This window comes from Macaca thibetana, chromosome 1 (genome assembly GCF_024542745.1).
Source record: "Macaca thibetana thibetana isolate TM-01 chromosome 1, ASM2454274v1, whole genome shotgun sequence".
Classification (NCBI taxonomy): Eukaryota; Metazoa; Chordata; class Mammalia; order Primates; family Cercopithecidae; genus Macaca; species Macaca thibetana.
The window spans coordinates 66,191,310-66,205,404 of NC_065578.1; the positions used below are offsets into that span (position 1 = coordinate 66,191,310).

The 14,095-nt window shown below is 35.3% G+C and overlaps 1 protein-coding gene across 6 annotated transcripts in view; it reads left to right on the top strand.

The window, feature by feature from the left end:
• Positions 1–12,248, top strand: part of MIER1 (MIER1 transcriptional regulator) — a 63,662-nt gene extending 51,414 nt beyond the window's left edge. For all 6 annotated transcript variants that reach the window (XM_050762359.1, XM_050762671.1, XM_050762311.1 and 3 more), the window contains 3 exons: positions 1,048–1,175; positions 6,037–6,176; positions 8,826–12,248. In XM_050762359.1, coding sequence (XP_050618316.1) covers positions 1,048–1,175; positions 6,037–6,176; positions 8,826–9,154 — 597 coding nt within the window. In that variant the 3' untranslated portion in view covers positions 9,155–12,248. The remainder of the gene's footprint in view (positions 1–1,047; positions 1,176–6,036; positions 6,177–8,825) is intronic.
• Positions 12,249–14,095: the final 1,847 nt, after the last annotated feature.

Below are 14,095 nucleotides of genomic sequence, written 5' to 3' on the forward strand. Positions count from 1 at the left end.
GGAAAAAAGTTATCAGTATTTTATTTATATACATCAGCCCTAAATTCTCAGCATTTTATGTATGTACATCACCCCTACCGCCAGCTCTCCTGGTGGCTAAGTAGCAAAAAGGGATTCTGTCAGCATCATTTAATTCCACAGGCATTTAACATTATGTGAGGGGAACCATTCAGTTGCACAAATAGGTACAGCAAAGTAAGCCACAAGAGTTAACTTAGTAAGCAAAGCATTAGCGTTATTATACTTTTAACTCACTGTGGCATCTTCCCAGACTTTCTAGAGAGTAAATTAACTGAGTCTGGATTGCTGTTGGGACTAGTAAGAGAATCTATCAAAAGGGAATTTAAAGATACACTCTCTAGGTACTCGTACTCTGTGAGTAAAAGTATTAGCAAACTGTTTATAACATTTATTTTAACCTGAATGTCACTTCTAGGCTTTTTTTTTTTTTTTTTTTTTTGAGACGGAGTCTCATTCTGTCACTCAGGTGAGAGTACAGTGCCGTGATCTCAGCTTAATGCAACCTCTGTCCCCACCCCCAGCCCCCCGGGGTTCAAGTGATTCTCCTGCCTCAGCCTCCCGAGTACCTGGGATTACAGGCACCTGCCACCATGCCGGGCTAATTTTTGTATTTTTAGTAGAGTCAGGGTTTCACCGTCTTGGCCAGGCTGGTCTTAAACTCCTGACCTCGTGATCCACCCCCCTCAGCCTCCCAAAGTGCCGGGATTACAGGCGTGAGCCACCACGCCTGGCCAACTTCCACGCATTTTTAATACAGGAGTATATTTTTCTAGTAAATTAGGATGATGGTAGCCTTTTAAAAAGCACAGTGCTATATATCTGAAGACCTGTTGCCAGTATATTATTTCTCTTAATAGACGTTTAGAAAGAATAGCTTTCAACATAGATGCTACAGTGTTGTATTTTATATATAGAATTATATATCAGTTAAGGACTAGCCAAATTGATTTTCGAACTTCAGATGTTTATCATGAGGTAACTTTGTTAAAAAGGAGATTCTTAAAAACAAGCAATTGTTTCTTATAGGTCCGAACAAGGTCAGTTGGTGAATGTGTAGCATTCTATTACATGTGGAAAAAATCTGAACGTTATGATTTCTTTGCTCAGCAAACACGATTTGGAAAAAAGAAATATAATCTTCATCCTGGTGTAACGTGAGTTAATTTTTTCCTTAAGAGCTATGTATACATTTTTGCTAAGCTTTTCTAGATTTTTCTTGAGTTATGATTTTGATAATCTTGCTTTTATATACTTGATCTTAACCAGAAGGCCGAGAAATGATACAATCTTGCTTTTATAATATACATTAAACTTTACCATCTATTATATCTTCATAAATAAGGCATTTAGACTTTTCAGTGTCTTATGAAATATTGTAAACTACAGTTCATATTATGAGACAAGCATATCATTAAAGCAAGGTTTAGAATGTATGTTTTTAATACACCGTTGAGAAGAAATGGATCAGAACAGCTGTGAAACCATGTTTTTCTTAAATTCAGTTCCATTCAGTATAAGCACATACAGATTTAATCTTTTTTTTTTTTTTTTGAGACATAGTCTTGATCTGTTGCCCAGGTTGGAATGCAATGGTGCAATCTCGGCTCCCTGCAGCCTCCGTCTGCTGGCTTCAGGTGGTTCTCCTGCCTCAGCCTCCCGAGTAGCTGGGATTACAGGTGCCCGCCATGATGCCTGGCAAATTTTTGAATTTTTATTAGAGACAGGGTTTCACTGTGTGGACCAGGCTGTCTTGAAGTCCTGACCTCAAATGATGCACCTGTCTCGGCCTCCTAAAGTGCTGAGATTACAGGCGTGAGCCACTGCACCTGGCATACAGTTTTTTATAGAGGAAAAAAAATATGTATATGGTGACTTTCCTTTTCCTAGCTTTCCTGAATCTTTCCTCTAAAAAGTAATATTTGAGAATTAGTAATGCAACTCTAGCTTAGTCCCAGTGACAGATATGGGTTGTTACATCCATTCTTTATGTAAAATGTCTGATATGCCTAATTTATTCCCATGTTAAGAGAATTTATTGTCTTCCACCTCATTCAGTCTAGCTTTGGAGTGAAACATTCCACTACCACTGGCAATTTGTTACTTAAATAGAAAGAGTATTGAACCCCTTCTCTCTCATGAATTGCTTTAAAATGGTGATTGTTATGGTGGAATTAACTTTACATACTATTCTTAATTATTCCCTAATGTTTACAGAATTAAAAAGTAATGCAAAGCTGTGACTTAGTCAAGGTTCTCCAGTAAAGATGTTCTTAAAGCTGACCAAATAATTACCTTTAAAAGATGTGCTTGGGCTGGGTGCAATGGCTCACTGTGGTAATTCCAGCACTTTGGGAGGCCAAGGCGGGTGGATCACAAGGTCATGAGTTCGACACTAGCTTGACAAACATGGTGAAACCCCGTCTCTACTAAAAATACAAAAATTAGCCGGACGTGGTGGTGCACGCCTGTAGTCTGAGCTACTCGGGAGACTGAGGCAGAAGAATTGCTTGAACCCAGGAGACGGAGGTTGCAGTGAGCCGAGATCACACCACTGTACTCCAGCCTGGGCAACAGAGCGAAACTCCGTCTCCAAAAAAAAAAAGAAAAGAAAGATGTGCTTGTATGCTTATTTGATCTTGCTCTTCAGAGTCCTAGATTGCACTGTTTCTTTGTCAAGTTCATTTGTAGGTATCTCTGCTGGTCACTTCCTTAGAAGGTCAAATGCTCTAAAGCCCACAGTAAAATAATCTGAAAGGGAATAAATGGGTATGATTCACCCTTGGAAATCACAGGACAATGGACTGTGTACATCATCCCCCATTATTCAAAGCTGGTGATTGCTAAGGTGGAATTTCATAAATAGCAGTATTCCAAATTTTATCTCATTGCTTTATATTAAATTTATAGTTAATTTTTTTTATTAGTAGTATTCAAGCATAATAATGTAGAATTAGATATAGCTAGCTATCTGGTCTGCAGATATATCTTAAAATAGTCATGGTTTTCAAGCTGTTATATAGGGAAAAGCAATAGTAACATCTTTCATTTTTTTCAACCATTTCAGAAATAATGTTCACACATGAGCTACAGTCAGTCTGTAATCATCAGCAGTAACCACATAAGAACGGCCATGCCGGGTCAGACCCATGGTTCATCCAGTTTTCTCTTTCAGAAAGCATCACCAAAGTGTGGGCTGGCTTAGTTTGTCCTCTGTGATATCAAGCTCAACAGGTTAGGTAGGGATGTGCCACCAAATGTTCTAATTTCTCTAATGATCTCCCTGTAGCTTCTGAAAACTTTTTGAAGATACTTTTATCTGTAACTTTGATGACTTTTAAGGTTAAATATTCTGTAGGTAGAGTGGCCACAGTTAAAAGTAAACAATATCTTAATAGTGGTCACCTGGTATAATGGTATGAAGTGAACTAATGTGTTTTTTCCCTCAGGCAGGAATACCATGGTTTTGTAGGCTTCAGTTGTAGCCCCACTGGGTTTTTTTTAATAAAGTTTATTTAACTGAAAGAATCATACTTTTGTGCTGAGACTCTTCCCTTTTAGCTGTGTTATGTCTTCTATAAGAAGCAGTGACCAAATAGTACATTTCTTTCCAGATGGGGATAAATTTTTCTGATTTGCTTCCAGAACCATCTCTGCCTGTTAATAGCTGCACTTTAAGTGACTTCATAAAACATTAAGCTGATGTGTTCAGAGAGAAATTAGAGTGAATTATCTCATCCTCCTTTTTAGGTCAAAATCCATAATTCAGAGCACATTATCCTGAAAGTCATTTGTTCATTTTTTCATTAAATTGTTGACCTTCCATTTGTTCACCAGAATGAAACACATCTTCCCCTTTTCTGCCTACAAACAGCCTTTGAAAGATTCTGCTACACATTGTCCCTATTTACTGGAAGAATTGGGAGCCCTATTGGAGATTTCATTGTAAAATATTCAGCTTTCCAAATTTTTCCACAAACTAAAAATTAACTCAGCGTAACTTTGGTTACCCGAATGCTGCTCCAGCTTTCTGGATGGTTTGTCTGATTCTGCCCTTTCCTGAACATTCTGGATGCTGTTAATCTTTAGGAAATATTGATAATAATTACTATCCTTCCACAGAATTATGGACTATATCCAGAAATTAAAAATAATTTTGATATCAACTCTTGTTTCCTTTGCTTTGGCTTTTTTTTTTTTTTAAGATAGAGTCTCACCCTGTTGCCCAGGCTACTGGACTGCAGTGGCATGATCTCGGCTCACTGCAACCTCCACCTCCCGGGTTGAAGCGATTCTACTGCCTCTGCCTCCCGAGTAGCTGGGATGACGGGCGTGTGCCACCATACCCGGCTAATTTTGTATTTTTAGTAGAGACGGGGTTTCTCCATGTTGGTCAGGCTGGTCTCAAACTCCCAACCTCAGGTGATCCGCCCACCTCGGCCTCCCAAAGTGCTGGGATGACAGGTGTGAGCCACCATGCCAGGCCTTGCTTTGGCTTTTAACTTCCTTCATCTTATCCATTCCCACCATAACATATTTATTTCCAGCAATTCCTCATCATGCATCTTCTGTTAGCCTTAGCACCTGAAGTCCTTTTGGGACTCATCACACTTATGTCTGTGTGCTTCAAATTTGTTTATGTAATTTTTCTATAATTATGATGAATAGCATAAAGCTCAGGAAGTCTTCAAGACCATATAATTTAATTCTATATAGATTTATATGTCTTCAAGACCATCTAATTGAATTCCCTTCATTTATAGATGAGGAAAATAAGGCATAGAATGTAAATTGTAAGTATGTATTGGTTTTATACCTCAGACTATTAGAAGTTTCTTGAAGTCAGGTATCACATCCCTATATTTGTTAAATCCCTATAACCTAGGAGACAGTGATGACCATATAGGTTGAGATAAATATAATTAATAGCATATTATAGACTATTAACACACACTTTCAGGAAATTCCTCAGAGCTTCCACTGTTTGCTTTTTATTTACCCTGCTCACAAAATTCTAAGAGATTTGTCTTAATATTTCTATCATGCTTACGCTGAAGGAATTTTAAGATAAGTAACACAATTAAAATTTTATTGATCTTTCTGTTCTGTGCCTTGCACACCTTAGGTACCAGTGGTGCAGGTATAAACAAAATAGACTAAAAATGCCTGTCCTTGGGGAATTCTAGTGCAGTATCTAGTATCAGCAAACTTTTTCTGTAAGAGGTAGAGAATAAATATTATAGTTTGCTGACTTTTATTCTAGTGGTTTAGTAGCACTTTTTGGATTATGAAACATTTTTATGTACATATATAATACAATCACCATGTGAGTTAGATAGGAAAGGTATGATTTATCTACATTTTATAGCTAATACACTAAACGTGAGAGAGAAAAGGCTCTATCCCAGATCTTCTCACCTGTGTCACTTAACCACAGTTACGTAGTTCAGGAATGACTTAGAGAAGAAGTGAGCTCACATACAATGAGAAAGTGACAGGGTAAAACCACCAGATAATCCCAGGAATTTAGTTAGCATCTTACAGCTCAGATCTGGCAGAAATATAATACCAAAAATATCCAGGAAGGTTTTAGGAGGTAATCAGTCCTTTTAAAAGGCTCAAATTTGTCTTTTAGGTATTGCTTTTAGGAGCTTTAAAATTCAGTCTGTATTTGTACAGAAATTCTTTTGTACTTTTGCTAGACATCACCCCTATCACTTCAGTTAAGAGATCTTCTACTTCTAGTTGGGCCACTCTGAGCACTTGCCTACAACTTTACAAGCTTTAAAATTTCCTATGGGTCTCTCAAATTTATTACTTTAAAGCCTTTATGCATTTTTCCTATAACCAAAAGGAGCTTATCATTTAAATATTCAGATCCTCGTGTGATAGATAAAGCACTGGAATGAATGTTAAGTGAATATTAGGATATATTTGTTAATAAAGCATTCTAAATTTAACCTCAACTAATTTTTAATTTTCAGCTTTTTAATATAAAACTGTTTTATTAATTTTAAGGGATTACATGGATCGTCTTCTAGATGAAAGTGAAAGCGCTGCATCTAGTCGAGCACCATCCCCTCCCCCAACTGCATCAAATAGTAGTAACAGCCAGTCTGAGAAAGAAGATGGCACTGTAAGCACTACTAATCAAAATGGTAAGCAACCAGAGAAACATTTCTCTTTCTTCGTAATAAGAGACACTTTCTTTCAGTGACTTGGGAAATTCAGTTTGGGTTTCTATTAAACTTCCAGAGCAGAAAGTAAAAAATGATAACACATGAAACATACATAACATCAGCATACATATATACTAACAATACAAAGTGATTGGACATCACTAAAAAGTGATTTTAATAAAGCATACTACCAACAGTGACTATTTCTTCTAAGAAATGTGTTCTTTTTCAGTAGCATCTCTTTTCCTGTCTATATAGTTGGGTTGATGGCTAGATACAAGTATTTATGTTAACTCTTAGGTCAAAACCCTGCAGTTTCACATGAGATCTGCAGATAATTATGAAATACCTTGATGTAAGGTAACAAGTGCACTGTTTTGAATATTTAAGTTCTCTTTGATAGCATAATAACCTTGAAGAATGAGAAAAGATAAAGTCAGTATCAACCTGTACATTAATATTCTACAGAAATATTTGTTTTTCTCTCCAAGAAAAAGAGAAAAAGGCATACCAATTGTTTGAGGTTCAGATAGTGTTTCTGTTTAAAATATACAGTGGACCAGAGATCACTGTGCTGATCAATAGTAAGAGCCAGAGAATTATTTTGATTTCTTCTTTGATTAAATGGTCTTGTTAAATAAAAGAGTTCCAAGAAGAAAGTAATAAGCTGCACCCCCAGCTCCTCTGAGGAAACTAGTGATAGGAGAGTACCAGTGAAGAGCTGACTTCTTCCTGACCGAAACTGGAAGAGAAACACTGTGAAAGCCTTGATCCTCTTCTGACCTTTGGTCTCACATTGGTACTGCTGGAGTGTATATGCTTAGTTCATTTCATAACCCCTCTCTGTTCCCTCACTACTTCTAAGAATAAACCATACAAACAGAACTTAGGGCCCAGTAACTATGTCCTGTTCCAAGGTTTATTGACTTAATATCTAATGTCTGTCACATCCATTCTGAAGCAGAGTAAGATGCTGAGACTCTGACCTTGGGACTAACGGTATAGGCTTAGGGAGGCAGACACTTGGCACTACTACTGCTTTTCCTGTTTGTTCTTAACATATTAACACCAAATAAATCATTTTCTTTTCCTTTTTAAAAATCTGTTTGATGAGAACATGCTGTTAGGCTAGGAAAGTGTTCATAAGTTACTTACAAATTACTTGTAGCTCAAAAACCACTCACATTATGTACAGTCAAGACCGCCAGCTTTTTTAAAGAAAGGAAGGAACTTTTCATCCCAATATTTTATTACTTTTTTATATGGGGCTTTAATTAGTACTTTGAAATCTTACAGTTATTTTTGACCTAATCACAGTCTCAGCTGGCTCTTTGGACTTGTTCCTACAGAATTGTTCTCCTCAGTATATTATGATGCATAATCCCCATGTGCATTCATGATTTGAGTGCATTTTTGAGTTGTTCAAAATAGAATATTTTCTTTAATCAAAATACAGTATTTGAGGCTCATCCTTTATGCCGAATATTTTTCAAGCAATTAAATTGTAATTCAGTGATGCATCCTGTATTTTACTTATCACCAACATTTGCATTCCATTTTACAGTCAACTCTAAAATAAACTTTTGTTTTCTTTTATTAGAATAATTTTGCTTTTACTTTTCTCACCTATTATAGAAGACTTTGTATTTTTAAGTAATTTGTATTTTACTTAAGTAAATAATTCAGCACTTTCAAGTATATGCTTGGATAGTGCAGCATTAGTTTTTTAACATTATGACAGATTATTTAGGGTCTACTTAGGGTAAATAGTGGGTGATCTTTTTTTTCTTTTCGAAACAGTCTCGTTTTGTCGCTCAGGCTGGAGTGCAGTGACATAATCTCGGCTCAGTGCAACCTCTGCCTCCCGGGTTCAAGCCATTCTTCTGCCTCAGCCTCCCAAGTAGCTGGGCCTACAGGTGCACGCCACGACACCCGGCTAATTTTTGTACTTTTAATAGAGACAAGTTTTCACCCTGTTGGCCAGGCTGGTCTCGAACTCCTGACCTTGTGATCCACCCGCCTTGGCCTCCCAAAGTGGTGGGAATACAGGCGTGAGCCACTGCACCCAGCCATGTGTGATTAAAACAGTTCCTATAGATTTACATTAATAATAAAAAAGCCATGACATCTTGCCTTTATATGGCAGTTTCTCAAGCTTTTATGAGAAAGAGCATTCATTTTGCTTTTACGTGGGTTTAGAATGTTGAAAACCTTTTGTTAAATCTGAGTAATTTATTGCATTTTGCATTAATTCAGCTTATTTAGACTGCTGGATCCAGTGCTTATTTGCTGTCAAATATACCTAATATGCTTTTAACATATGCCAAATTCTGTTCTTAGTTCTTTACATTTATTAACTTATTTAATTTTCACAACAACCCTGTGAGGAATATCTGTTTTGATCTTTATTGTATATATGTAATGAAATGGAGGTACAGAAAGAGTAAATAATTTGCCTAAGGCCACATAGCTAATAAATAATAGAGCAAGAATTTAGACTATGTATATATAGATTTGATACCTTGCTTCCTTGGTAACAATAACAACTTTACAATAAGCTGTTTTATAATAGTTTGCAAATTTAACTTTTTTCTAATTGTGGTTTCATTTATATTTCTTTCAATTTAGGAGTGTCATCTAATGGACCAGGTGAAATATTAAACAAAGAGGAAGTAAAAGTTGAAGGGTTACACATTAATGGACCAACAGGTGGAAATAAGAAACCACTTCATGCAGATATGGATACTAATGGTTATGAAACAGATAACCTTACCACTGACCCAAAACTTGCCCATATGACTGCAAGAAATGAAAATGATTTTGATGAAAAAAGTGAGAGACCTGCCAAAAGGCGAAGGGTAAACAGCAATGGAAAAGAAAGTCCAGGTTCTTCTGAATTTTTCCAAGAAGCAATCTCACATGGGAAATTTGAAGAACTTGAAAACACAGATGACTAAATTTTAGACCTATTTTACTTTCTTTGGAGTAAATTCTGGTGTGACTAAAATTTTCAGGGTTGATGGGTTACCTTAAAAAGTTGATTTCCTTGAAGCAATTTGAAAATTTGAATTGAGTCTTAACTTTAGGAAATGAAGTTTCATAATTCTGCCTTTTGCAGATTTTTTTACTTTAAAGCTGTCAGACTCTTTTAAGGGTATTTTAAAAATTAGTAAATTTGAATGAACTAAAGATATATCTCTACCTTCTCATTTGAATATCTTTAGTTCATTCAAATTTACTAATTTTGGTAAATTTGAATGAACTAAAGATATCTACCTTATTTGATGCTAATCATAAAATTTCACTACAAGGTAATTTTTGCTTAGTTTGATGGAGGAATGGGAAAAAACTCAAGTCCAATTAATACCAGTTTCTCTTGAGTTGTCTTTAAAACAGACATTTTTTCTCACCAAACAATTTGAATATCTTTATTAAGGAAACCCTTATGAATCCTGAAAATTATGCTAGCATGATTTTTTTATATATAGAAGTTTAAAAATAAACCAGGTCAGGTTTGTATATGTAAAATTGTTGACATCAATGATGTCTTTCCATATTCTTATCTGGGCTGAAGAAATACATTCTGTATTTTTCCAGATTCTTTGTAGCCTTTGAAAGATTTTTACAGTACATATGTCTTGACTGAGCTGTCCTTTCTTAATACAAAAGCTTGTATAATTTTCTTAACTTGTACAGTTGGTAAACTTTTATGAGAGGAATTGTTATTCTGAGTCTGTCAGCTTTCATTTTATTTTGCTAAGGTTTTTCTAATGAATTTTTAAGTGTTTGTGTAGTAATTAAGTCATATTTCTTATCCAGGTGGTAAAAGCATTCATAAAGGATTATAAAAATTTGTTTTTTTTTTTTTTTCAGATTTCTACTTAAGGGCAAGTAATTTGAGAATTCTGAAATTAAGCATGATGCTTAGATTGCAGTTTGTTTTGCATTTGCTATAATTTTCAAAATTATTTTTGAAGCAAGACAAAAGTTTAATGTCAGCTTAAGTGCTTAAATATATCATGCTGACCAGAATCCTGTTATTTTTATATGCATCATAAAATTTCCCATTTCTGCATTAAATAAACAGAGGAGGGGTCAAGTGATACTTAGATATTGGCACACAAGGAACAACTGTGGGCAGGCAGTATTGATTTTATGAAGAGAAAGTGAAGTTTGAAAACTACTCAGACTTTCTAGTTACAATCCAGTTTTTCAGATTTGACAATGCTTTTCCAAAGTGAAAATAAGATACACAATAATCATTGCTCTGTGTGAATACAAATAGGATTATCCGTCTGCATAGCCTTGTAAGAGTGCCATTTTATTTTTAGTGCTAAATTCTTGTTAAAAAATGTAGTTTTATATAGCTGATAGACCAACCTATATCCAAACTTTTATAAAATATTATTAATTCTTGTTTTTCTCACACAGGCATACTCCAAATGCTTCTTCCAGTTCACTTTTCAGCCATCAGTTCAAGAGCCAATGCCTTTTTAAAATAAAGCTTTTGTGGTCTTGTTTTTAATGGCTCAACTGTCTGATGCAATTGAGTGAAGGTTTGCACTGAGAAATTATCGTTTAGGCCTTACCCCCATGAAGTATTACTGTTAACATATGTTGAGACCGCTTCCCTTCACCAATGTGAACAACTTTTTTTCCCCCAAACAGTGTTAAAAGCCACTTTACAACACTTGACTTCATATTAATGTACATTCACTGTTGTTACATACATATCTAAGTAAATCAGAATTTTGGGTGGAAGTGTTGAGAAGTGTGAGTTTTTTGTTGTTTTTGTTTTGTTTTACTTAAAACTTTAATTTATCCAGAATGGCAGTAGCTTTAGCAAGCAGATGGTCACAATCTGTTTTCTAAATCATTTTTTATTAAATGAATCCAAAGTATCCTAGCTCTTTGTCAAAGATGGTATATAGAAATGTTTTTAAAGATTAGTGATGCTGTGCTTTTTGAATTGTTGCAGTGTTGGAGATGCCATTTTCACCTTTTTAAAAAGATGCATTTTATTTGCAGATTGTGAAGTTCTTGCAAACTCTTACTACAGAAACGTTTTAAGTAAATTCTCAGGCATGTTGGCAAATATGGCACATGTATACATTTTAGGAAATGTTGCTTTTCTTAATCTTTTAAAAATATACCTAATGAGACATTCCACTATTATAATGCGTAATGCTCAGCTTTTTCTAAGGAAGTATTTAATTGTATTTTGTGTTAATACAGGCATTTCACACAATAATTTGTTCTTAATGCAGCCACTATAACTTGATAAGTCATTGCACTATTTAAAAATTTTTAGTAATATCATGAATTTAATTTGCTTAAGATTTAGTACATTTCAGAACTTGAACTTTTGACAAACTGCATTGGGAAAAGAAGTCTGTTAATAGTGATTTAGTCTCCCCACCTCATTCCCACCCCCAACAAAGCACTATCATTTTCATTTGGAATGGGTATTTTCTGTTTCATGATGTATTTTTAAATAGAGTTCAGGATCGGCAATTCAGTTCAACACAAGTTTGTTGAGCTTTAAAATGTATTTGAATATTTAAATAGGCATTTAAAATTTCAAATTAGATGTTAAATTTATGCATAGTAATTTTGCACTGTAAAATAATTCCCTTCTCCCATCCCGTCTGCCATTCTGAATATGCTTATTAAAATATTTTTTTAAACATACTTGCCTACATAATATTGTGTGAATATTTTCATTAGATTAATTCACTAAGTTTTTATTAAGAGATTGTTTGAATGATGCATGTTATTGACAATGCAAATATATATATATAGTCTGTTTCTTTTATTCCTGGACATATTGCACTACTTTTTCAGTGGTTCTTGGTCCCCTTTACCTCATCTTGGGTGATGTATTTTTGTCTTCTTTCCCTTTGCCACAAGAGATCCTTTCAGTCCCTAGACCTCCATTCACTGTTTCTCTTCTGCTGGATTATATAATTTAAAAATAATTTGTTCCCTTATTTTGTAGTGGAGTTCGTATCACATTATGTTTTGCAAAATAAAACTTGTTTTGTCACAATATTTGCTTTGCTATCAATGGACAATTAGGAGTGGGCACTTGGAATAACGGAGGGCTGGTGAATTTCCATAGGCAATATTTACACGTGTGATGATGACCCTAGGGGTGTGTAACTAAACACCAAATCAGAGATACAAGGTTTTCCCAACTATAATCCATATTCATGAAAAATGCCAGTGTGGAAAACCATGTAACAGAGAAGAGGACGAATTTCCAAATTTTAACCTTTTATTCTAAAAATGACTTTCTCTCAAAATGACTTTTTCTGTATCACATAATTCTACTGATAAAACTTTTTACCATAAAAATTAACTCCTTTAATATCAAGTTCATCCTTTGCAAAATCTTAAAGGGTTTTCCACCCATCCATCCATCCACTTATAGACTGTTTTCATGTATCTGCATATCTGATTAACCTCTTTCTTTTCTAATAGCAGTTTTCCATAAACTCGTTATGTACCCTTAGTATTGTGCTGATCTTTTGACAACTATACGGACGTGTTTTTCCTTTTCTGAATATGATTATTTTTAATTTCAGTTTGTCTTTATACTAGTTTGTATAAAGAATTATAGAATGTATAATGTACTTAAAATGTCATTTTGCTTGCTCTTGAGTAGTAAGTAATTTGAACACACTTAAAGGCTATTCTGTGAAGAGTATCGTAAACTGGAGATGGATTCTAATTGTCCAAATTGATGGTGATGGTTTCACAATTAAATGTCAGTGATGACAAGCTTTCATTATGTTTCCATATACTCTTAATATCCAGCAAACATTTGGGCCTATACTTGTACCGGGTACTATGCTTGGCTTGTGGCTTCAGAGATGTGGCATGCCCTATTCTTCAAGAAGGCAGCAGGTAAGTGTTAATGGTAGAAGTATATGCTGAGTATAGAGACAGCAAAAAGGAATAGGCATGATCTCAAGAGAATGAATTTACCTTCCTCTTTGCCATATAGGTCTAGCTAAAGATTTTTCTTTTGTCAAACTTTGCTGGAATTAACCAACATGAAATGCATGACTTTCCCTAAGAAATTCTGTCTTTTAAAAAAAATATTTCCTGCAGAGCTGGTTCTACCATAACAGCTGTGGATTATTTAGGACTTATCCCCTTTTTCTTGTCATTTACTGTCCCATGAGCACTACTATTAGGTGGAGAATCTCCTGATTTTCTGAAGTTTGGAAGAGAGGAGGCCTATTGCAAATTGGCCTGGTTATAGAACATTTCACTTTTTGGTATTCTCATCGTTGTTAACAGGAATGATTGAATGTAGAGTTGGCTAAATGTGTTTTTCTGCACACTGGAGTTTATATTTGTAGAGTTCAGGTAGTTCTAAAATAAATGGTTTCACTCATTAGCAAAATTAGATGATCCCTGAAATTAAATGGACTTTGTATTAATATGATGAATATATAAACTTCTAAAAAATTATTTGAGACAGGGTCTCTGCTGCCTAGGCTGGAGTGCAGTGGCAAGATCATGGCTCACTGCAGCCTTGACTTCCTTGGGCACAGGTAATCCTCCCACCTCAGCCTCCTGAGTGGCTGGGTTTACAGGTGTGCACCACCATGCTCAGCTAATTTATGTTGTTATTTGTAGAGGCGAGGTCTCACTATGTTGCCCAGGCCAGTCTGGAAATCCTGGGCTCAAGTGATCCTCCTGCCTCAGCCTCTCCAAATGTTGAGATTACAGGTGTGAGCCACCATGTCTGAGCTTAAACTCTTTAAAAAAGGAAACATATGGGCCTTGCATTGGGGGTGGTTTCTTCCAGAAATAAGATCAGGTAGAGAACTGCATCAGAACAGATTGATCTGAGCCACTTTAAATTCTTGACCAGAAAATCTAGA